This window comes from Sus scrofa, chromosome 16 (assembly GCF_054392235.1).
Source record: "Sus scrofa isolate SSC_HxYL_T2T_F1_AM1 chromosome 16, Sscrofa_HxYL_maternal_Yorkshire_Landrace_v2.0, whole genome shotgun sequence".
Taxonomy (NCBI): domain Eukaryota; kingdom Metazoa; phylum Chordata; class Mammalia; order Artiodactyla; family Suidae; genus Sus; species Sus scrofa.
In genome coordinates this window covers 88,557,165-88,581,945 of record NC_139398.1, presented here as the reverse complement: position 1 = coordinate 88,581,945, position 24,781 = coordinate 88,557,165, and the positions used below count along the sequence as shown (strand labels likewise).

Sequence of the window (24,781 nt, the reverse complement as noted above, 5' to 3'; positions counted from 1 at the left end):
GTAACTAGTCATGTTACTTTCTAGGAAACTCAGCTCTGTGGCGAAATGGATTTGTCTTGAGCATTTTATTGCCCATTCGAAACACTGCAGACAAACCAGTTGTGCGTCCAGACACAGGAATGAACTTTAAAAACAAATCGGTCATTAAACGTCTTCAAATAAGAACACGATGGGAGACAGAACTGCTTTTCGTGCCTCTGAGTTCCACTCCGAGGCGGAGCCCTGCTGCACGGATCCTGATGCTCAGAGTGTTGGCACATGGTGCCTTTAGATGCCAGCACTTCAGAGCCGAAGTCGTCTTTTGGTTTTAAATCAGGACAGATTTATACCAGGTCAACGGAGTAATGAATTCCATGACATGTAGACTAATGCAAACTTTATTTAAATTTAGTCTTCCACTTGAACCCAAGTTTTGCATCACAGTTTTCAGGGTTTTATGGTTCACACCATGAACATTCATTTTTAAAATCCACTTGATTTTTTTTTTTTTGGTCATTTTAGGGCCGCACTTGCAGCACATGGAGGTTCCCAGGCTAGAGGTCCCAATTGGAGCTGTAGCCGCCGGCCTACACCACGGCCATAGCCATGTAGGATCCGAGCCACATCTGTGACCTACACCACAGCTCATGGCAACGCCAGATCCTTAACCCACTGAGAAGGGCCAGGGATCGAACCTGCGTCCTCATGGATACCAGTCAGATTCGTTTCTGCTGAGCCATGACGGGAACTCCTAAAATCCAGTTTTGTTTTGTTTTTTCCCTTGTAGACTTTTTTATTTCTTTTTAAAAAAAACTTTTTTAATAGTTATTTCCCCAATACAACTTTTTTTTTCTGCTGTACAGCAAGATGACCCAGTCACACATGCATGTACACATTCTATTTTTGCACATTATGAGGCTCCATCATAAGGGACTAGACAGAGTTCCCCGTGCGACACAGCAGGCTCTCATTGCTCATCCATTCCAAAGGCAATAGTTTGCATCTATGAACCCCAAGCTCCCCAACCACCGCACTCCCTCCCCCTCCCCAACCACAAGTCTATTCTGCAAGTCTATGTGAAATCCAGTTTTTCAAGCTGAGTTCCACCACTGGTTTTGTGTGACAGTCTTGCTTTCACTTCCTCTCTGAATGTCGCTTTGTAGACATGCCCAAGCCTCCCCGGGAAGACCTTTTCGTCTTGCCCGACGAGTACACGTCACGGTCAAGGCACAGACGCTCCCTGCTCAAGTCCCACAGGAACCAGGAGCTGACCGTGGAGACGCTGGTGGTGGTTGACAGAAAGATGATGCAAAACCATGGCCCCGAGAACATCACCACCTACGTCCTGACCGTACTCAACATGGTAGGACCAGCCTTCCTGCTTCCATCGCGGGCGCGATGCCGCCTGCACGGGCTTGTGTGTTCTACCTCCTGCTTTTACTTGTGGATTTCTGTCTTGTACATGAGAAAGGTTTTTAAAGGTTTTTTTTTTTATTTTTTGAAAAAAAGAAAAACCTTATGGCGTTCCCAGGCCAGGGATCAGATCTGAGCCATGGTTGGGACCTAACGCTGCCACCGTGGCAATGCCGGCGTCTTTATCCCACTGTGCCAGGCTGGGGATTGAACCTGCAGAGATGCTGCCGATCCCATTGTGCCACCGTGGGAACTTCACCAGAAATACTCTATTTGTGATATCTTCCTCACTTTCAGTACCCTCCAATCAGAAGAGCCCTTCTTTGGAGTTCCCGTCGTGGCTCAGTGGTTAATGAATCCGACTAGGGACCATGAGGTTGTGGGTTCGATCCCTGGCCTCGATCAGCAGGTCAGCAGGTTAAGGATCTGGCGTTGCCGTGAGCTGTGGTGTAGGTCGCAGACGTGGCTCAGATCCCGCGTTGCTGTGGCTGTGGTGTAGGCTGGCAACTGCGGCTCCGATTAGACCCCTAGCCTGGGAACCTCCCTATGCCACAGGTGCAGCCCTAGAAAAGACAAAAAGAAAAAAAAAAAAAAAAAGAAGAGACGTTAGACCTTCAGAGAACAAACATAGGAGGATGAACAATTTGACCTTTGCTCTCAGCCAGTAATGGATTTGGGGTTTACGGGTGCCTTCAATTATCAGAAATCTATAAGAGGCTGCTGAGACATTTGAGCAGAATAAAACTGCTTATCAGCATTATGTGTGTGGTTTTAGATGGCGGTACAGAACTACCTATCTTTTTAACGATACGAATGTTCAAATATTGAATATACATGACTTCGTCTACAAGGAAGAACAAGAGACCACACACCTTGTAGGACGTCACTGCAGATGAAACGTGGCTGTGGCTCCTTGGGTGCTGTAGTAACTATTGAATAATGAGAAGTATCTAAATCCCATTTCTTTTAAGTGAAATCTACACAATAGAAGGCCACATCTTTGGCCAACCAAAGTGTATTTTTATTTTATTTTGTTTATATTTGAACATTCACGTCGAGTATTTCAGAATGATCAGTATTCTCTCCCTGTTGTCCTTGAAATTTGAATGTACACGTTTTTTACTAAAGTATAGTTGATTTACAGTGTTGTGCCAATTTCTGCTGTACAGCAGTGACCCAGTCATCCATAGACACACATTCTTTTCATCACACTAACTTCCATCATGTTCTAACCCCAAGAGATTAGATATTGCTCCCTGTGTGGTATAGGAGGTTGTAATGAAAATGTTTTTTTGTTTGTTTGGTTTGGTTTGGTTTTTTGTCTTGTTTTTGTTTTGTTTATTGCTTTTTAGGGCCACACTGACAGCATATGGAAGATCCCAGGCTGGGGGGTTGAATCGGACCTACACCTGCTGGCCTACACCACAGCCACAGCAACTCGGGATCTGAGCTGCGTCTGGCACCTACACCACAGCTCATGGCTATGCAGGATCCTTAACCCACTGAGCAAAGCCAGAAATCGAACCCACATCCTCATGGGTCCTAGTCGGGTTCATTAACCACTGAGCCACGAAAGGAACTCCTATTTTTTATTTACTTATTTATTTTATTTTTTGTCTTTTTGTCTTTTTAGGGCCACTCCCGTGGCATATGGAGGTTCCCAGGCTAGGGGTCTCATCGGAGCTATAGCCGCCGGCCTACGCCAGAGCCACAGCAACTCAGGATCCAAGCCACATCTGTAACCTACACCACAGCTCACGGCAACGCCGGATCCTTAACTCACTGATCGAGGTCAGGGATCGAACCTGCAACCTCGTGGTTCCTAGTCAGATTCGTTAACCACTGCACCACGATGGGAACTCCAGGAACTCCTATTTTTTAAATGTTTAGTGTTCGACCTGGATAATCAGAGTACCTCTGAATGTGCTCTGCTCTCCCACGACGGGCGTGCTCGCTACCGCTGCCGTCGTGTTTGGTGGCTGGATCCTTGAGGTTTCCCTCGTCCCAGGAAGCTGAGCGAGGAGGTGACCCAGAGGCACCCCCCGCCCCCCGCCCCGCTCCCCGCAGGTCCCTGCCTTGGGCCGGGGCTGCCTCCGTTCTGCAGAGCTTCTCCAGCACTTCTTCACTTCCGGGCCAAATCCGCTTCTTGTCCCGTCCCATGACTGTCTCCTGTTGGCGATCGTCACCCCGACGCCACTCTGATCCCTCATCTCTACACCTGGGATGTCATCTCTGATGTCTGCGTCTTGCCTCGGTCACCTGCTTCCCACATTTGCTTTCCTTCTCTGTCTCGTGTCCCCTGGGTCTCCTCCCCAGAACCTCTCTTATGCTTCTGGACTCGTGGTTTAAAAAAAAAAAAAAAACCCAAAACCTCCTTACAGTCTAATAAGGACACTTACCAGCTAGGAGGCCTCATTGGGGTTTCATAGGAGGTAGAATCCACCTTCCTAAACGTCATGATTCATTTCCAGGCCCCAGTGGTCAGGATCCAGCAGTGGGCTTCATGGGCTGTTGTGTATTCCCAGAGCTGTCTGCCAGCAGCGTCGGAAACCACTGCTCTGCTCTGAAGGACATGGGCCCGGCCTTCGGCTGCGGACTCCAGGCGGAGGGCTGGGGGTGGCCTTGGCCTGCGCAGAGACTGATGTGGGCCGCCTGTCTTTCTCAGGTGTCGGCCTTGTTCAAGGACGGAACCATAGGAGGGAATATCAACGTCGCCGTCGTAGGGCTGATTCTTCTGGAAGAAGAGCAGGTATTCTCTCTTCGAAGCCAGGAGCATTTTATTTTTCCCCCAGAAAAAACAAGTACAAAATAATGCCTTGTTCTCCTGAATATGATTGTGCTATGGATTCTTTACCTCTTTTTTTCCCTTGGTGACAAAAATGTTTTAATATTTTGGTGTCTAAGGCAATGGGTTTCTTGTCAGTTCCTTTAATGATTATTTGGTATTGTTTAAGATTTTTGTGCAGGGGTAGTAAGAAATACTCATTCGATTGGCTTATGAAAAATGGAACCGAAAGACTTTCATTTATTTATTGCTTTTCTTTTAGGGCTGCACCTGTGGCATATGGAAGTTCCCAGGCTAGGGGTCAAATCAGTGCTGCAGCCACCGGCCTACACCACAGCCCCAGCAAAGCCAGATCTGAGCCGCATCGGATCCTTTAACCCGCCGGATCCTTTAACCCACTGAGTGAGGCCAGGGATCGAACCCGCATCCTCATGGCTACTGGTCGGATTCGTTTCCCCTGTGCCACAACGGGAACTCCAGAAGGGGTATTTTAAATACCTGGGTAGCATATACACCAGGACTGCTGAGTGCAAAGCACGAGCTCGTAGGATGGAGGTGCAGTTGCGCCCTTTCGTGTGTTGCACCAAGACCCCCAGTGTCCCGCAGCCCAGAGTTAAACCCCTCCGTGCGGCGCCGCACGGCTCCGCTCCGTTTCCTCCCAACAGCCGAGACCCAGCCCCTGACCCTCAGCATCTCAGTCTCAGGATTTAATCCGTATAGAGCATCGAGCACGTTCTCTCATTGCTACAACACCCCAAATTCTGCTGGATCTTGTTAGCAGCACCTTCATTTCCGAAGCCCCGTGTGACCGCGCAGAGGTTCACCCCGCTTTACAGTGAGAACTTGCGTGGACCTCCTGTGGCCTCAGCAAGGGCGCCTTGGCCATGAGGGGCCCTCTGTTCTATTTTGCCCCAACCCAATTGCTGACTGGACATGAGGGAGTGAACCCTGGATCCTGGCCGGACATCCTGCATCCACTCCCACCCCTTTTGCTGAGGTCTTGGCAGCGTCTCCTGTTAGCCATGATTGCCTGGTTTAGGAAACAAATAATTTTTCGATGAATCTCAGGTCATCTCTAAGATCTAAGGTGCCTTCCAACTTTCAGGCGCTGCGTGCTGCGCGCTTGCTTGCTCAGCAGCGTGGTGCCTGCCCGGGCAGGCCTGTTTCTGGCCTGAGTACAGTCCGGGAGCTACACCTTTGTTGTCTTTTGTCTGTGTGTGTCTGGGGAGGGGTGCCGAACTCACAGGGCTTCTCGGGTGACAGGTTAATTATTCTTGGTATGAAAACGTTTCACCCTGGAATTCATCCAAGCTGCAGAGAATAAGCCAGGTTATCGTTTGATCGTACACCTGTGTTAACTTTAATTAATGCCGTTTTCCTGGAAATCACCAGCGGAAGAATGTCAGGCATGTCCCAGGGTCGATGTCCAGCCTTTAGCTCAGGTGCATGGGGCTCTCTGCAGACACACAGTGAACATTTAAGGAGAAAACATGTTCGGTGATGGAAAGATGCAATTTCAACACAGCAGTCTGGCCATGAAAGCTTTAACCAAGCCCTGAAATACCTGGTGAAATACCTGGTCTTCTCTGACCACATCCATAGGAAACCATAGCGTACCTGTAAATAAGGTTTAAGTGACTCATCCATCGGCCAGCTCTGGGAGATGTCCCTGCCACCCCCGGATTTTTCATTTACCAGGAGTTCAGGTGGCCTTCCGGCTGATCTTTCACTGTTGATCATTAGAATTGGTCCTTATGGGTAAGGCTGAGTGTCGTCTGTGGAGGTTCCTTCTGGTTCCGGCCTAGTTTCTAGAAATCAGACTTTGCCAGCTGAGCCGCATCTTCTCACAAATATGATGCCTCTGTAGGGAAGTGACTTAATTTAACACTGTAGTAACAACTATTGAGAGACTTACACATGGGGCACCGTGCTTGCCCAGTGTGGTTAGGAAATAAGCAGAATGCCCTTCGGGTGTGTTTTCGTGTTTGTGTTGCGTCTCATGTACATGAATCCGTTTGTTGCCTGATATAATTTTTCAGTGTTTTAGAAAGACTTGGCAAACGTTTCACACACAGGAGTCATCTTTTGGGGTCGCTGCCATGTGTTCAGAGGGCTTTTGTACGAAACTAGAGGAGTGAGCTTGAATGTCTGCCCTGAGTCTGTGCAGGTTTCTCATGCTGCATCTTCCTGGGGAGTTGACTGCATAGAATGGATGCACTAGCTTATAGGCCGTTCAGATCCACCTACGTATGTGCGATCCAAGCCGGGGTGAGGTTGCTGTGATGACTGAGGACAGTGCCAGGGACAACTGCATGACGACCTGTTTTCCCCCTGTTGTCTCGGGCCCTCGGTCTGCCCGGCGTAGCCAGGGCTGGTGATAAGCCATCACGCGGACCACACCTTAAGCAGCTTCTGCCGCTGGCAGTCCGGACTGATGGGGCAGGACGGGACCCGCCATGACCATGCCATCTTGCTCACCGGCCTGGATATTTGCTCCTGGAAGAATGAGCCCTGTGACACGCTGGGTAAGGCCCTCGGGGGCGCTGGAGAAACACTTCCTATCAGCGGCCTGGGACAGGGAGTTATTTTGCCCTCACTCCGAGTCCCGACGTGGCGGCTGCTCCTGGGAGCAGTGGTAAGGAATAGACTCGCTTCCTGGCATAAGCTTTGGCCAAACATAAAGCAGGCGTGTGTGCCCCGGAGTCAGCTCTTTCACAGGAGAAGAGCTCCCACAGATTCAAGAGCGCCTGTCTCTTCTAATTCAAGAAATAATTTCGTGGGAGTTCCCGTCGTGGCGCGGTGGTTAACGCATCCGACGAGGAACCGTGAGCTTGCAGGTTCGATCCCCGGCCTTGCTCAGTGCATTAAGGATCCGGCGTTGCCGTGAGCTGTGGTGTGGGTTGCAGACGTGACTCAGATCCCTCGTTGCTGTGACTGTGGCGCAGGCCAGCGGCTCCAGCTCCGATTGGACCCCTAGCCTGAGAACCTCCACATGCCGTGAGAAGCGGCCCTAGAAAAGGCAAAAAGACAAAAAAAAAAAAAAAGAAATAATTTCTTCCATTTCTTCTTCCAGTGGTAAGAGTGGGGTCAGTAGATTCAAGGGTGACTCATTCTGTGAAAGAGTGCATTTCCAAATGTTGTAGCCATGCTGCAACAATATTATAGTTCTTAGCCTTTTTTTTTTTTTCTGCCTTTTTTTAGGGCCGCACCTGCAGCATATGCAGGTTCCCAGGCTAGGTGTCTGATCAGAGCTGTCGCCTCTGGCCGACATCACAGCCACAGCAATGTCAGATCCGAGCTGCATCTGTGACCTACACCACAGCTCACAGCCACACCAGATCCTCAACCCACTGAGCGAGGCCAGGGATCGAACCTGCAAACTCATGGTTCCTCGTCGGATTTGTTGCTGCTGCGCCATGACGGGAACGCCTCAACCGTAGCCATTTTAACATGTTTATAGGGCTGGGTGGTCCTTGGTGTATATTGTGTAATATCATCGCAGTACCGAGCACACTGTGCTCCTGACCTGGGCTCTCCTGGACTTGTCGTTTGTTTTTTCTGGCTCTCCATTTCATCCCAAGGTCTTAGCAAAGAGGAGTCCTTATCACAAAATGTATTCAGATAGTTGAACAAAGCTTGGTCCTGACTGCTTGTTCCCAGAAGGGCCTGTGGACAAGGCAGGCCCAGGGCTGGACTAAAAGACTTAAGACCCTCTGAGGCCTTCCAATTCCCGCCACCCTGCCTGACAAGCGAGGCTCCCCGGGCCCAGACCGCAGCGATAACGCCCTTTTCAGGGAACACCTGCCTCCCTCTGGGAGCCTGGAATGTGGTCCCGTGCCAGGCAGGGGTGCGCTGTGACCAGCCCCCACCCAAAGGCCTGGGCCCGGTGTCTACTGAGCACCCACGGTGGACGCGTTTCCCCTCGTTGGGAGAATTCAATCTCTCCTGTGCGTCTCCGCAGAGGAGGAGGCGGCCCTGGGAGCTGGTGCCTGGTTTCCCCGGGCTTCTCTCCACCGTGCTTGTTCCTGCCGTGACTTCACTCTGTAGCCCGTCATCCCCATGAAATGAGGCCAGGAGCATGACAGATGTTGAGTCCTGGGACCCCTCTGGGCAAGTCCTCTGGGACCGCCTGGCGCACCCATTCCCCGCAGCGCCTTTCCTCGGGCTCTGGGGACACAAAAGATGTCTATAGAGAAAGGCGGAAGTTCCCCTCCGTCTGCCGGGAGTCGGCCCCCGTGCTAACCTGTCACCTGAACGTTACCCACAACTGGATTGTTTTCCACGAAGACGGAACAGACCCGCTTCCCAGAGTCAGGATCAAGAGCCCTTTTTCTAGGAGGGTCCGCGGCTTTGCGCTTCATATTTCGCGCCACAGAGATGAGAGCCCAGCTTCTCTAAAGGACAGAGATGAGAGCCCCACATGATCCGCCCCCCCCCTTTACTGCAACACCACTCCTACTTGATCTTTCTGTCCCCAGGATTCGCGCCCATAAGTGGCATGTGCAGCAAATACCGCAGCTGCACCGTTAATGAAGACACGGGGCTCGGACTGGCTTTCACCATCGCCCACGAGTCAGGACACAAGTGAGTGCATCCCCCTGGGAGGGGGAGCCTGGGGCCTTTCCGGACGGGAGGGTTGTCGGGAGACGCTGGCGTGGGAGGTCCGGTCTGTGGGGGGATGTCGCACACGTGCAGCGAGAACGCCACGGACGGGTAGCAAGTGCCCGCTGAGGGCTTCCTCTGCTTGGTCTGAGCCTTGCCACGCACACTGAAAAGTGCTGGTGACGCCCGGGTTTGGACTTTCCTCTCTCCTCCTTCCTTCCCCGTCAAACCTGTGTGAGATCACAGACTGCAGACTGTCCTGCAGCCTCTGCTCCTCCGCCCTGTGCTTTGAACTTGGTCCTGCGGGCTAAGCTCCGACTGCAGTCAGTTCCTCCTGCAGGAGAGCTTCCCGCCATTGAGGACGGTGACAAGCCCATCCATCGCCCTTGGTAACTTGCTATTCTCAAGCTTCTGTTGTATATCACTTTCCTGAAGTGTAGAGATGGAGTCTGATTGCTGTGCAGAATTTGGGGAGTACAGGCAAGACAGAAAATAAGACCTGGTAGGTGCTGGTTTGCTTCCAGCATCCCCAAGTGCCCAGCGTTGCTGGCTGTGAAATGGGGCAGCATCGGGGTGAGTGAGGAGCCTGGGGTCTTGGTGCAGAGGGATGGAGGCCAGTGTGGGACGAGCAGTCTCATCAGTGGGTGGCTTGTCATTAGCAATGTCTTTTTAAGTGAGAAACTCACCTTATTCCTGTAGAAACAGTTCTGTTAATTATTTATAGTAGCCGTTATTCCTTTTTTTTTTTTTTTAGAGCTGCACCTGTGACACGTGGACGTTCCTTGGTGAGGGGTTGATTGGAGCTACAGCTGCTGGCCACAGCCACAGCCACAGCCACTGCCACTGCAACGTCAGATCCGAGCCACGTCTGCAACTTACATTGCAGCTTGCGGCAGTGCTGGCTCCTGAACCCACTATGCGAGGCCAGGGAACGAACCCACATCCTCATGTGGTTAAGAACTAGTCGGGTTCTTAACCAGCGCAGTGGGAACTCTGTAGTAGCTGTTATTCTTAAGTTAGGTGTCTTAGTCTAATAATCTATAAACTGCTTCACCTTGAGGAACCATCTCTTAATTTTTTTTCTCCTTGGGGACCACTTGCTGACTTCCTGCTGGTGCCCTGATTTATACTAGAATCAGTAGTGGTTATGCCAGTGTTTTCCCAAGGGACTGAAACTATGTGACATTTCTCCTAGAAAATGCACAACCAAGAATTACAGTTCTGCTATGTTCACTTTCACTCACATTTTCTTTGCAAATCATACAGCTTGCAAAAGGCACTGTCGGTGATGTGGGCTTTGCAAAGCTGACTTCTCTATCCCCTGTTAGAAACTGGACTGAAACAATTCATGCCACCTTGTCCTTTTCAAAACACGTGTGTGTGGGGGGGCGTACCTGCCTCTGTATACACACGTGTGCCTGCCTTCAATGGAATCTCACAGAGGCCCCCACAGACTTTGGCTCTGTGTGAACTGATGACCTGAAAGTGAAGCCTCGTATCTTATTACTGATCCCGTCATCATTGCAGGTAATGATTGACTTTTTCAGTGCCTAGAAAATTGCCCCTACACTTTATAAAGCTTTCAGTTAAGTCATAATTGCAGTTTTAATAGGCTACCAGAGTTAAAACTTCAAAAACTCTCATTATTTTAACGACACGGGGCTCTTGCTATCCTCTGAACCATGCCCGAAATTTAATTAAACAATCAAGGTAAGAAATATTTAAGTCACTGAGGGCTGAGCAAATCAGCATTAGATAAACAGTAGAGATTCAGGCACTGGCCGGCCTGGCAGCTGCAGGTGGTGAACTTAACTAAATTACTTGTGATACATCCAAGACCAGACTTGCAGGCTTCCACGTCAACGTATCAGCCTTTGCTTTAATTTTTTTTCTTAGAAGGCAGCTATTCTTTTTTAATTTTATGAGCGTAGAGCTGATTCACATTGTGTCCACTTGTGCTGTACAGCATAGTGACCCGGGCACCCATATATAACATTCTTTTTCTCTGTCGTCCATCGTGTTCTGTCCCAAGAGGTTGGACAGAGTTCCCTCTTCATATTTCCTTTCATCACCAGGGGTCGATGTAGATGGAAGACACATCTCTTCCAAACGAGAGAAGGGTGTTTTGACTTGCAAGTCGGACTGTGGATGGGAGGAAGGGAAGGGCCTCTGGAACTGGATGGAGATGAGTCCCTCTCCTCCTAGAATTAGCCTCCAGAAAATGATTGACTGCTTCCTGAGCACTGATGTTTGGAGCACATTGTGCAGACGCCGGAGGCACTGGGAGCTCGGAACATTCGGTGTTGCCAGTGGAATCGCGTCCAATCCAATTGAGAAAAATAGGAAGCATGTGCAGGAGAGACGGGCACCTGACGGGCCGTGTGCCCACTGCCCCAGCAGGGGATCGGAATGTAACCATGATAATGGCATCGATGACGGTGACACCTGCTCTCTGTAGAGCAATTCCACCCGTGGCGTAAAGCCCAGAAACCCCCGGGGACAGTCTCTTCTCTCCCCCTCCTCGCTGGGCACGGAGACGAGGCCGCGCGGTCAGCACGTGGGTTGGCGGAGTGGGTGCAGCGAGTCAGGGATGAGCAAACCATTGCGTGCCGGGGGCGTCTTCCTAGGGTGTCATTAGCTGTGGCAACTGCACCAGATGAGAGGGGCTGATGGATGGACCCCAAATCATCCTTCGAAGTGAAGTAAGTCAGAAAGAGAAAGACCGATATTATGTAAGATCCTTAATACGTGGAATCTAATGAACATGATCCAAAAGAACTTATTCACAAAACAGACACAGACTCACGGGTTTTGAAACCAAACTTAGGTTTATCGAAGGGGAACTGTGGTGGGGGAGGGCTAAATTGGGAGGTTGGAATTAACATATACACGCTACCATACATAAAACAGGTGGGTAACACGGACCCAGTGACCAGCACAGGGAAATCTAGTCAATATTCCTTGATAATCCATATGGGGAAAGAATCTGAAAAGGAATGGATACCGGTATCTGTATAACCGAGTCACTCTGCCGCACACCTGAAACAAACATGACACTGCAAGTCGACTGTACTTCACTATACAGTTTTTTCTGTGAGCCACACTGTACTTCAATATACAATTTTTTAAAATGAGAAGGGTGACAGCAAGGAGGACGTCAAAACCAAACTCCGTGCGTTTCAGCTGAATTGAAGGCAAACGTATGTATTCAGTTCATTTACTTAATGACTGATGTTTCTTGGAGAAGGAACCATGGGTTTAATGCGGAGATCAAAGAGCACGCTTCGTCTTATCCTTGGCAATGAGCTCCAAGTCAGTTTCTGAGTTCTGGACCTTAAGAATTAAGAAGTAATATTACACGTACTGTGGCTTAATAAAATATCCTGTTTTGCAGGTGAATGCCATGTCCTCAGTCTGGTTTACATTCAGAGGCCATTAATGAGGGTAGAGGGGGGCTGTCCTGTGCCTTTTGGGCCGTAGCTTTCCTAACCTTTAGCTCAAAGAAAGAGTCTGTGCACGTCCAGCTAGTTTTTTCTACTAAATCCACTTGTTTTTGTCTTAAGACCTCTCGTGGTGACTACTGAGGAATCTGACCTTAATGTAGAAATTGCTAAGAACCAGTGGTTGGACCTATGTTGGAAAAGGGAGAAGAGAGACTAGAGCCAGAAGCAAGGATGTGTTAGCTCCCTCAGCATGTGGGACGAAGCCAGGACTGGTGCAGGGGGCAGGTGGTTCTTTATTCATTCAACAGACATCAGTGGATCTCCTGTCACAGGCTAGTGAGTCCACTGGCACTGGGGCTTGGAGCATGGTGAAGAAGAGCCTCTATTCTGTAGAAACGTATAAGCTGGTGGGTAAGAAAGAAAGATGTATGTACTGTTTTAACGTCCAGGATGATAAGGACTTTGAATAAAGTACTGGGAGTCATGGAAGCAAGGAAAAAGTGCCTGGAATGTCTAACTTGAATAGTAATTTTATTTCTTAGTTGCCAAATACCAGTGGTATCTTCAAAAGGTACCCTCTTCATCCTTCCATGACCTTATGATGTTCACATCCAGTGCGATCATCGTATGGTCCTTGGATGCTAGGGTCCCGGGCAGGCTGTGGGCTTTGAACTGTTAGGAAATGCAACTCGAAACGTAGCAGGGCTGAGGTTTGGGTGGGCATCCGAATCGCGTTGCTGTGTTAGGATTCTAACACAGAGGCCAGAATCTAAGCCCCAACGTACTAAATCAAAAATCTACCTGGGTGAGCTTTAGGGAGCCAAGTGTGTGGTGCATTTCTCAGATAGTCTGATACTCGGCAAAGTCTGTGAACTGATGCTAGAAAGAATCATTGAAAATGCCCTTGATGAAAACGTGTAAGACCCAGATGTCCCCAGACCCAGGACGTTCTGGCTTTGAATTCCTTAGAGATGTAGGCAGGAGGGGTAGCAACTATATCCAGGGTGTTGCTGGGCTGTCATGTGTCTTCTTCACATTCAGGTCAGGGGTCAGCCAGGGGAGGGTACTTTTTTTTTTTTGTCTTTTTAGGGCCTCACCCATGGCAGATGGAGGTTCCCAGGCTAGGGGTAGAATCAGAGTTGTAGCTGCTGGCCTAAACTGCAGCCATAGCCACAGCCCCGCCAGATCCAAGCTGTATCTGTGACCTACACCACAGCTCATGGCAACGCTGGATCCTTAAGCCACTGAGTGAGGCCAGGGATCAAACCTGCATCCTCATGGATGCTCGACAGATTTGCTGCCGATGAGTCATGACAGGAACTCCCAGCGGAAGGTACTTTGCGCTTCCGTTTTTATCACTTTGGCCGCAAGGCGGCCACCATGCGGTTGCAGTGAACTCTCTCCATGGCGGTGGCTCATCTCCTCTGCTGAGTGGTGACCTTCACCTCCACTGGTTGCTCAATAGAACTTCAGAGAACGGGCAGGGGCTGGAATGACTGCATGCACATCGCCCTTGGTACTGGGCAGGAATTTTGCAGAAACTCGACAATGCGCCCCAGATTTCATGGACACCCCCTTCAATCACGCTCGGGTTACGCTATGACGGGGATGCCGCCCCGGCTCTGACCTCAGAGTGTCGGCTCCAGTCCCGACTCTGAGACCCCAGACAAGCCTGGCTGTAGCCCTCAGTCTTGCTGCCGTTGTATTCTGCCCACCTCGGAGGCCTGAAGTGAGGTTTAGGTTAGAAAATGTATTCAACGTGCTTACCAATGTGAATTGTTATCTTTTACTGATACAATTAATAGCTCTTAGAAAGCCAGTTAAGTCCTCAGCCTCAGCTGCAAGGGCGGATTCCCTGGCCCCCCTTGGGAACCCATTTCCCCCAAGTTGGTGTCTCCCATCCCCGGAGCCCTCCTTCCATCCATCACGGGATTCTGGGCGGCAGAAAGTCCACAGATCCAATAACCACCTGTCCGTCTCTGCTTTCCCCTCCCCCCTGTGTCCCACTCATTCGGAATTGCCCCCTGGGAGCCCACGCAGTGATTGGGTGGGTCCCCAGAATGGTTGGCCTCTCCAAGAACGTACCTGCCCTAATGGGCTGTCTTCATGGTCCCGGAGCTCCGGGACCTCCCAGGCTTTCCTCCCCAGTGGTAGGTGGTGCTCTTCTGAGGCGGGTGAAGATGGCAACGTGAGGCTCTCCTGCAGGGCTAGCTTTAGGAAGCCAACAGGAAGCCCACGAGCTGGGGACAGGAAGACACTCCATCAATGGGATTCTCCTGCCGGCAGGGCTGCAGTTTTCTCCAGTGACCGTAAGAGGGTGCTCTTGGCATCGCGGGGTTTGCACACCTGCAAAGGACCCTATTAAGAGTTCCCCCAGGCACTGTAGCTTGAGGTGTCTCCGTAAACTAAGCCAAGGCGGAAGCCCCAAAGGGGTCTGGGTTTTAGTCAAGAGTAACAGATGTACCTGCAGCCAAGGCCCGCAGATAAGCACAATCGCAGCTCCTCACTGGCCTTCCGCGGAACCCCTTCCTCCAAAGGGACGGAGGGGGTCTGGTCAAGCACCGGTTGTCACGGCCTCTGCAAAGCAGCCCTAGCCGGAGCCGGATCAGCACCAGGTGTAGGACGCAGTGTCAGCCCGCCAAGCGTGGCCGTGGTTGTTTAGTGGTTCTCAGCATCAGGCTCATCTGCAGAGCCGGACCAACACCTGGAAATGCTGACCAGCATTTCTCGGGGAGCAGACAAGGACGAGAGAGAAGACAGCACCTGGAACAGCATCAGCTTCACCAAGGAGATCGAAGGAACTGCCCTGACACCCCACTGGAGAGGCTTCCTTATCATTCAAACATCTGCCCCTGGCTGACATCTGGACATGCGCTCTGTTGTGGCGTTGGTGTGCGCCTTCAGACGGCTTGGCGAAAGGGGCTAAGGCCCCTCGAATATTCTCCTGTTTGGCTGTTGGAACGCTTTCTTTGGCCTGACTGGCATGCAGGAGAAGGGGCACCCTCGCGGTGTTGACCTGGGTTTGTCAGCATGTGTTACACGGTGGAAACGGTTCCTTGTTTTGAAAGACCCATTTCTCTCTCGTAGCTTCGGCATGGTCCATGACGGAGAAGGGAACGTGTGTAAAAAGTCGGAGGGTAACATCATGTCCCCTACGTTGGCAGGACGCAATGGGGTCTTCTCCTGGTCAGCCTGCAGCCGCCAGTACCTGCACAAATTTTTAAGGTATGAGCCTCTGAAGCTGGTGGTGTCTCTCTCCATGCCTTTAAAAAAATGCTATTGAATTATAGTTGCTGTGCAATATTTTAGAAGTTCGTTGCAGGTGTAAAACACAGGGATTGGCAGTGTTTAAAGTTATCCTTCATTTGTAGCTATTACAAAGTACTGGCCGTCTTCCCGATGTTGCACTAGGTATCTTTGGAGTGTACTCATTTTATACATAGTAATTCCCACCTCTCGATCCCCGACCCCTCTCGTGCCTTTCACCTCTTCCCCTTTCCCACGGGCAATCAGTAGTGTGTTCTCTGGACCTGTGAGTCTGTCTCCTTTTTGCGGTATTCACTAGTTTGTTTTATTTTTAGATTTCGTCCAGTATCTGTCTTTCTCTGTCTGACTTATTTCACTTAGTGTCATACCCTAATACCCTCCCAGCCCATCCGTGTTGTTGCACATGACAGAATTTTGATATTTTTTTACGGATAGGCAGTATTCTCTTGTGTGTGGGGGGGTGTATACATGTGAGTCTGCTGATGGGCACGGGTTGCTTCTGCATCTTGGCAGTCGGAAACAATGCTGCGATGACCATTGGGGTATGTGGACCTTCTCAATGGTTTTGATACACAGCCAGGAGTGGCTTTGCTGGATCGTATGGTCGTTCTGTTTTCAGTTTTCTGGGGACTCTCCGTACTGTTTCCCACAGTGGCTGCACCAATTTGCATTCCCAGCAACAGTGGAGGAGGGTTCCCTTTTCTCCACATCTTTGCCAACATTCGTTTATCTCTGTTCTCTTCGACAGTAACTGTCCCGATAGGGGTGAGGGGTAGACCGCTCGCCCTGGCTTTAATTGGGCTTTCTCTGATGATGAGTGATGTCGAGCATCTTTTCACGGGTCTGTGGTCCAGGTTCATGTCCTCTTTGGAAAAATATCTATTCGGGCCTTCTGCTTGTTTATAAATTTGGTATGTGTTTTTTTGATGTTGCATTGTATAAGCTGCTTGTATATTTTGGCTATTAACGCCTTACTGGTCATATCATTTGTAAGTATTTTCTCTGAATCACAATCCCTTAAGGAAGTACTCAAGAGGTATGTAGTGCGTTTAGCTTGGAGAAGCACTGCTCATATTGATAGGAGAGCATCCACGCCTGCTGGGGCCTGAATTTCACCCCAGTCAAAAAATGGGCAGAAGATCTGGGAGTTCCCATCGTGACGCAACAGAAACGAATCCGACTAGGAACCAAGGTTGCAGGTTCGATCCCTGGCCTCACTCAGTGGATTAAGGATCCGGCATTACCGTGAGCTGTGGTATAGGTCGCAGACACAGCTCGGAACCAGTGTTACAGTGGCTGTGGTGTAGGCTGGCAGCTGTAGCTCTGTTTCGACCCCTAGCCTGGGAACCTCAGTATGCCATGGGTGCAGCCCTAAAAAAGAAAAGGGGGGGGGGCAGAAGATCTAAATAGACGTTTCTCCAAAGAAGACATACGGATGGGCAAGAACACATGAAAATGCTCAGTATGACTCATTATTGGAGAAGTGCACATCAAAACTACTGTGAGGCACCACCTTACACCGGCCAGAATGGCCATCGTCAAAAAGCCTACAAACAACAAATGCTGGCGAGGGTGTGGAGAAAAGGGAACCCTCCTTCCCTGTTGGGGGGAATAGAAATCGGTACAACCATATGGGGAGTAGTATGGAGGTTCCTCAAAAACCTATAAATACAACTCCCATGTGATCCAACAGCCCCACTCCTGGGCATCTCTCTGGAGAAAACCAGGATTCAGTGCCCTCGGTGCTCACTCTTGGGTCAGCCTCATCCTGCCCAAGCAGCCCCGGACTCAGGTGTGACGCGCAGGTGGTCCCGTGTGAAGGAGTCGCGAGACAGTCGTGTGACCAAGGAGTTTGCCCAGCACTTTCCTAGAACCTCAAGTTCGCAGGCTTCATCAGCATCATCGACATTGCTTGACCTGAAGATTCAAAAGAAGCTTATAAGGTGCTTGCCAAACCGGATCGTTACCGCTATTGAGTTTTATAAAATCTCACTTCTATAACCAGAGGTTTTCGGTCTGTGATTTTTGAAAAAATTTTAAATGTTTCTTCCAGTTTTATTGAGATATAATTGACATACCATGAATTATTTTTTTACAAAATGCAATTCTTATTAGGAGGAAAAAAACCTTGCATTTGTACACCTTCACTTGGGTCTAAAATATTATAATTTGAAGAATTATTTCTGGAAGATTTTATGATTGCTCTAATGCATTTAGGGTGCAGAACATTGGAAGGTAGGGTTTGATCCCCTAGGGAAAAAAGGTAGTAAATTTTAAAGTTTTAGAGAAATAAGGGACTTTAAGACACATTTTTTTCCCTCTTTTGGCTGTCCTGTGGCATGTGGAGTTCCCAGGCCAGGGGTCAGATCTGAGACACAGTTGCAACCTAAGCTGCAGCTGCAGCAACACTGGATCCTTAACCCACTGTTCCTGGCCGGGGCTTGAATCTGCATCGCTGTGCTCCAGAGATGTTACTGATCCCTTGAGCCACAGTGGGAACTCATAAGGAACATTTTTAGATCTGCTAGTAATGTGGATTATTCCCCAACTGTCAAAGGCTTTGAGGTTGAAGTTTAGTTTAAGCTTTAAACCCCAACTCTGTTGCTGACTCCCATGACACTTCGGCACAGGGCAGCGGGCTCTCAGCTCCACGCAGTCACTCAGAGACCCTGGGTCCTTTGACCCCGTGACTCTTCCCTCTTCCAGGACCCACTTCCCCATTGCAGCCAGCTGGTGGCTAGGAAAGCAGAGCACCAGAGGGGGTGCAGGACAGGGGCTGTGATCCTGGAAGTGGGAACTCAGCCGCCAGCCCTCAGTGCAAGGGGTGCAAGGTAAGAAGTATTGTTCACCTCTGTGCCTGGAGGAGAAGGACATGAGGGCTGGTAAAGAGAGCGCTGTCCGGGCTGTATCCCTAACCCCAAACCAGAGCACAGGCCAAGTAACTGAGACGTGGGATGGGGGGGACCGTCTAGAGGCAGAAGTGAGTAAAACCTAGGCATTCTGGACCCTAGACGTGGCCTCCCTCCACTGGTTCTCAGAACCGTGGCCAGACAGCTGAGGAAGAGCGAGGCTGTGGGAGTCAGAGCCATAGTTTTGTCTTTATCAGCAGATACTTAACACAATTACCTGGTTCAAATACTAAAAATGATGAAGGAGGGTCTATTGGTTTAGAAAGTAAGTGGTTAGCAGAACCACCAGATTAGCAGCCAGTCATCTTTTTATTTTTATTTTTTTATCTTCTTAGGGCTACACCTGCAGCCTATGGAAGTTCCCAGGCTAGGGGTCGAATCGGAGCTCCCGCTGCCGGCCTACACCACAGACATAGCCTACACAGGATCTGAGTCGTGTCTGCAAACTACACCACAGCTCACGACAAGCCCAGATCCTGACTCCACTGAGCCAGGCCAGAGATGGAACCCGAATTCTTCTGGATCCTCATGGGTTCCTTAGCACGGAGCCACGGCAGGAACTCCCGTTCGCTCAGCTAGGTGAAGACGGCCTGCTTCCGAACATCGACACGGGGTGCTGGATGCCGGAGGATTTACAGGCTGGGCCCTCCCGAACCCCTCAAGGCTCCTTCTTTCCCCTTCCGAACACTCTCTGGGACTGCGTAGTGGTGCCTGGCATCGCTTGGGATGCGGTGTGTTTGCCTCTCCTGGAAGACACACCCATGCCCACCGTTGTCATTTGGGGAAAATTATTACTGATTTGGCCCTGGGAGGGAGAACCCCTCTTATCCAAGAGGGAGGACCTGTTCATTTGTTAGACAGAAATGTACTTTGCCAGACACACCGAACTGTGTTTTGCTTGCAAACAAACACACTGACTCACAATAATATGCTGATTCCTGAAAGGGAGCGGCAAAACGCTTGTTCTTCTTTATTTTCAAAACACTCTGATGCTGAAGAGAAATGGACCATGTACTGTATTTCGTTCTCATTAAACACGCTCAAATTTCATTAAGGAACTCGTGAGACTTACTACTCTTATTTCAGTTCTGTATTTTTGGAGAAAACTAACAAACGGAACCCCTGTACCTTAAGAACTTGTGGCGGATTATCACAAGAAAGCAAAACAAAAAGAAACAGTATAATTGGAAGTCAGATAGAGAGGAAAGCACAAATGCAAGAACAAGTAAAAACGCACAACTATGTAGATTGTAGAGCACTGCCTTCCGCTATGATAGTGAGGCTTGAAATTGGGCGCATCTTTCTAGGAACCAGCGCAAAAAAAGAGACATAATCTATTCCTATTGACAGAAAATAGGGCAAATCACTAATATTCCAAGGAAAGCAACGCTTTAAAAATATAAAATCAACACTTTAAAAATATAAAATCATGTATGTGTGTATATAAACAGAACTATAGATTTATGTAAATGCAGGCACTTACTAAAACTGTCTCTCTATAAATATACTTCATATTTCTGTAACACTTTATATATTATACATTTGCAATATAAAGTATATTTTACATATTTCTAATACATTACATGATTATGTTGTACATTATTATAATATTTATAATAATGAAATGACATGCATATGTCATGTACTGAATGCTTATAAATATTAATGGAAACACTCAAAAAGAAAACATCAGGACAGAGTCGCTCGGTGGTCACCTGTGCTTGTCCTCCCCATGTCACCCGATGACCCCACCCCGAGTGAGATGCTCCTGGGCCAGACCACACGCGCCAGGAACGTGGGCTGACCCTGCTCCTGATTTTCTCCCCCGCTCCTGGTTTTTCACGAGCCCTTTCTCTTTCTTTCTTCGGCTGCACACAGTGACTCCTCTTGTTTCTGGAACCCCGTTCGGGCAGGGTCACTCCAGTACTCCTCTTGGTTGTACCCCCTGGGTGATGTTCACTATCCGGAGGGCAACTCCCGCTCCCCCGTGCCTACGTGGGGCAGTGAGCCCGCGGCTGGCTTCCCTCTCTCGCCGCCTCTTCCATCACTTCCCCGGACCTCGTAACACGCCTTCTGGGCTGCATCCTGACCCCCCGCCCCAGGACGCCAGGCTGTCACTGCCGTCCTTTCTCGCAGCCTCACCCTGAGACTTCAGCCAACAGGTTGTGCCACCCAAAGGGTGGTGACGGCTCTCCATGTTTTGTGCCATCCAGGAAGAGGGACAATTTTGTGGACAACGTCTGTACCCTGGTAATACAAACCTGTATTTTGGGAATTCACAGTTAATCTTTTTTTTTTTTAATTTATAGTACCAAAAAGGCAGGGTTCCCATTCTTCTGCAACTGACGGGACACAGTGGGTCCTTTCAGCAGTTGCTGTTCCCTGTATGGCGTTCTCGTGGAGGGAAGCCAGGGATTGCTAGCATTGTTTTTAGCTGTTTCATGCAGCTGTTCAAACTGTGTGTGTGTGTGTGTGTGTGTGTGAAGGATTCTGCTGTCTCTAATAAATAAGAGAATGAATTCCCTTTAAGCTCACAGTGTATTAATAAGGATAATTTTGAGCTTCTGATATCCCTAATCCTATCGAGTCACTTTCACATTGTTTTTTTTTAATTTACTTATTTTTCATCTTTATGGTTCTAGTGAAGATAAATACACATTTTAAACTTTTAGAAATATGCTCTGACAACTCAAAAAACCCGTGCGGTAAGAAGTAGCATTATAAAAGAGTCCAGAAAAAGTTTGTAAACTGCTAAGAAGTATAGGAAAGCTCACAGGAAGAAAATAATTATCTGCTTAGAGAATAATTATTTTGATGACATTAAATATGAGCTGTAATCTCACATCAGAATATGACCCCAGTAATGATTATAAAGATTTTAGAGGTCAAGGCCATTTCGTTCAGTGATCCTGGAATGGTTATGTGTGTGCTGAAGTGCACCTGTTTGTTTTTGTGCTAATCAGGAAAACCCTTCTGCAGCCAGGAAGCAATAAACATTTATTTTCAGGGGCTTTACTAATTTCTTTGGACCACATGATAATAAAATATGCAGGCTTTTACATGCTCACAGATTTGTTTTCTTGAAAGATGAAATTCTCCAAGAAAGCCTCTCTTTGTCAAATTCACTATTACAATTCATTGCACTGGATGGAGTTCCTGTCGTGGCACAGCAGAAACGAATCCGACGAGGAACCATGAGATTGCGGGTTCGATCCCTGGCCTCACTCAGTGGGTTAAGGATCTGGCGTTGTCGTGAGCTGTGGTGTGGGTCACAGATGCAGCTCGGATCTGGCGTTGCCATGGCTGTGGTGCAGGCCAGAGGCAACAGCTCCAATTAGACCCCTAGCCTGGGAACCTCCATATGCCGCTGGTGCCGCCCTCAAAAGACCAAAAAAAAAAAAAAAAAAAAAAAAGAGAGAGAGAGAGAGAGAAAAGAAAGAGAGAGAAAAAAAGACTCCTTGCACTTGAGATGATCAGTTGTGTACTGGCTGTGTCCACAGTATGTTAATTCTGATTTTCCACTGATGATGAGTCTGGGCCAGCCTCTTTTATATGTTTGCTGACTTCCCAGTAATCAAAATACTGTCATATTCTCCACCGGTTAGTGTTAGTGGCTGTTTGGACGTGATTCCAACAGTGAGCAAAGGATACATGGCCCACCTTTTCAAAGGAGAGTCTGCTTCCCTGTATCAGCAGCCCAGCGCTGCTGGGTACGTGGGAGAAGATGCAAAGGGAGAGCTCAGTGCCCTGCGGTGGTCAGCACAGCTTTGCTCCATCCTTGGAGAGTCAAGAAGGACGGGTACGTGTTTGCAGTAAATTCCTCAACCTCATCAATGAAGACACGTGTCATTTCCCGTGAACAGACTCCAACCTCATCACACTTACTCATGTCTGCGACCAGGAGGCCCAGGACTTCGGGAAATTTCAGCTCGTTACTGGAAAACTAATGGACTCATCGTTATTATAAACGACATGGACTCATCTTCAGTTTGCTTTTTAGAAATTTGACTCATGCCTTGCTGACCAGTGAACACGCTTCCCCTCTTATCACACGAATCTACATCCCCGCAGGAAAGCAGGAGTCGAGGGGTGCACGGATGCCCTGCCGTACCCCAGACTCTGCCCATGAGAAAGTGCGATTTGGCCCGAAACCCCACGAGGTGGGGGCATATAAAGGAAATAATACATTTCAGCTCACCTGTGCTCTGCTGTCTGATGTCGTCCCTCTAAGGAAAAACGAACCAACACGTCATGGCTGCGTGCAGTTTCTGTGACATGGAGAAGAGGCCCTGCCGTGTCATGGAACAGCGGGGGGATCGGGACTCACAGGCCGAAGGACGGGACCTTATGATACAGCCTTTGGAGGGGGCCCCGTTTTCTCCCTTGGAAACAGGGGGCTACAAGTCAGAGCTCTCAGCTCTCTTGTATTTATTTTACGGTTCACGAGGCAGCGTGGGGAAAGGCTTTGGAAGGCTGAGGAGCCCCGGCCTTGCTCTTCATAAATAGTACCTCTTGCTGCAGGTAGAGACCGGTTCACAGCTATAAGGGTGTAGCTCAAAAACTTTTTTCCCCCTTTTGGCCGCTCTGCGGTGTATGGAATTCCCAGGCCAGGAATCAGATCTGAGTGGCACTTGCGACCTACGCCACAGCTGCAGCCATGCCAGATCCTTTACCCACTGTGCCAGGCTGGGGATCGAACCCGCGTCCTGGCGCTGCACAGGTGCCACCAATCCCGTTGCGCCGCTGCGGAAACTCCACCAGAAATAGTTTCTTCACTTTCCTACACTCCGATCAGAAGAGCTGGGCTCAGACCTTCAGAGAATAAAAACAGGACGATGAACAGTTTGACCTTTGCTCTCAGCCAGCAGTGGATCTGGGGGCTCCGGGAACACGGCCCACCCCCTTGCCGCACCCTGGGAACGCCACCCGATGACCCTTCACAGAGTTAGCGATGTAGTGCAACTTCTCCCTGGAGCGTGATGTGGCAGGCGTTCCCATAGCCAAGACGTGGAAGCAGCCTGAGGGTCCTTCAGTGGGTAAAGGAGTAAAGACGACACGAGACAGATGGAGAGCGATGCCTGTGACGTGCACACGTGATGTGTACATGGTGTCTTATACGTACGTAGCCACTGTGTTTGCATCTGTTCACGCCTGTACCTGTTCACATACTCGAGAGAATGGAACATCATCCGGGCTTGAGAAAGAAGGAAGTCCTGTCACTTGTGACCACATGGATAGATTTAAGGGCGTTATGACAAATGAAACAAGTCAGAGCAAAAATTACTTGATGATCTCACTTACATGTGGGATCTGAAAATAAAGTCAAACTATTAGAAACGGAGAGGAGATGAGTAGTTTCCGAGGGCCGGGTGGATGCGGGGGAAGGGGGGGTGATGGGTGAACACTGTCCCATGTCTAATTACAGGATGACTAAGTCCTGGAGCTGTCAGGTACTGCGTGGCGACTACTGTTTACAGTGCTCTACATGTGAAACTTGCTAAGAGTGTGGATCTTACAAGTTCTTGGAGTTCCCCTGTGGCTCAGTGGAAGCGAGTCCGACTAGTATCCATGAGGATGCGGGTTCGATCCCTGGCCTCGCTCAGTGGGTCAGGGATCCGGCGTTGCCCTGAGCTGTGGTGTCGGTTGCAGTCGCGGCTCGTGTCCCACGTTGCTGTGGCTGTGGTGTAGGCCGGCAGCTGGAGCTCCGATTCGACCCCTAGCCTGGGATCCATATGCTGCAGGTGCCGCCCTAAAAAGCAAAAAACAAAAAAATAAACAAGTAAATAAAACATTGTAACTGTGAGTTGATGGATGTGTTAACTAACCTAACAAAAAAAACCCACAAACCCGAAACACTGTTGGACCCCACAGCTCCCTTCCCCAAGCCCGTCACCACCTCCCTCTTCCCCAAAGATCATCATATTCTCCCGACAAAGAACACGGAACGTTAGTTGCACCTGGTTTGGAGCGTACTCTGAACGGAATCATGAGTCGTGTGCTATCTCGCGTCTAGGGTCTTTAGCTAAATGTCGTGGTTGTGCGCTTTCTCTTTGCTGCCACATACAAACATAGCATTCCTTCACTCATTTTTGCTTTTAGTCCTTTCTGCCGGTGACAGACACGTGTGTTTCCGTAATGTGCTTTTATAAGACGTGTTCTCGGGAGTGTTCTTTGGTTTCCTCCTGTGGCTTTGATTGTGCGGAGGGCAGAGGGGCTTCAGAGCCCTGAAGACATGTGGACCGTGTCAGCAGACACAGCCCAATAGCTCTCCCAGGTGGTGGCCGTGCGACGTCCCAGCCCCACAAGCAGGCGTGGATGTTCAGTCAGCGCCCCAGCCTTGCCCACACTTGATCTCTTTCCTGGTCTTTTTCCTTCTCTTGCTG

The 24,781-nt window shown here is 49.4% G+C and overlaps 1 protein-coding gene across 6 annotated transcripts in view; it reads left to right on the top strand.

Annotated features, from left to right (window-relative positions):
* The window catches only part of ADAMTS16 (ADAM metallopeptidase with thrombospondin type 1 motif 16), a 162,724-nt gene that overhangs the window by 47,798 nt on the left and 90,145 nt on the right, over positions 1 to 24,781 (top strand). For 5 of the 6 annotated variants that reach the window (XR_014830766.1, XR_014830765.1, XM_085001652.1 and 2 more), the window contains exons 5-9: positions 1,143 to 1,342; positions 4,058 to 4,141; positions 6,543 to 6,702; positions 8,656 to 8,761; positions 15,310 to 15,447. Coding sequence is in view for 3 of the 6 variants with exons in the window: in XM_085001652.1 (XP_084857778.1) it covers positions 1,143 to 1,342; positions 4,058 to 4,141; positions 6,543 to 6,702; positions 8,656 to 8,761; positions 15,310 to 15,447 (688 nt within the window). In the remaining 3 variants the exon portion in view is untranslated. Of the gene's footprint in view, positions 1 to 532; positions 1,343 to 4,057; positions 4,142 to 6,542; positions 6,703 to 8,655; positions 8,762 to 15,309; positions 15,448 to 24,781 lie in introns of all 6 variants that reach the window. The other variant, XM_085001653.1, reaches the window with a different exon arrangement.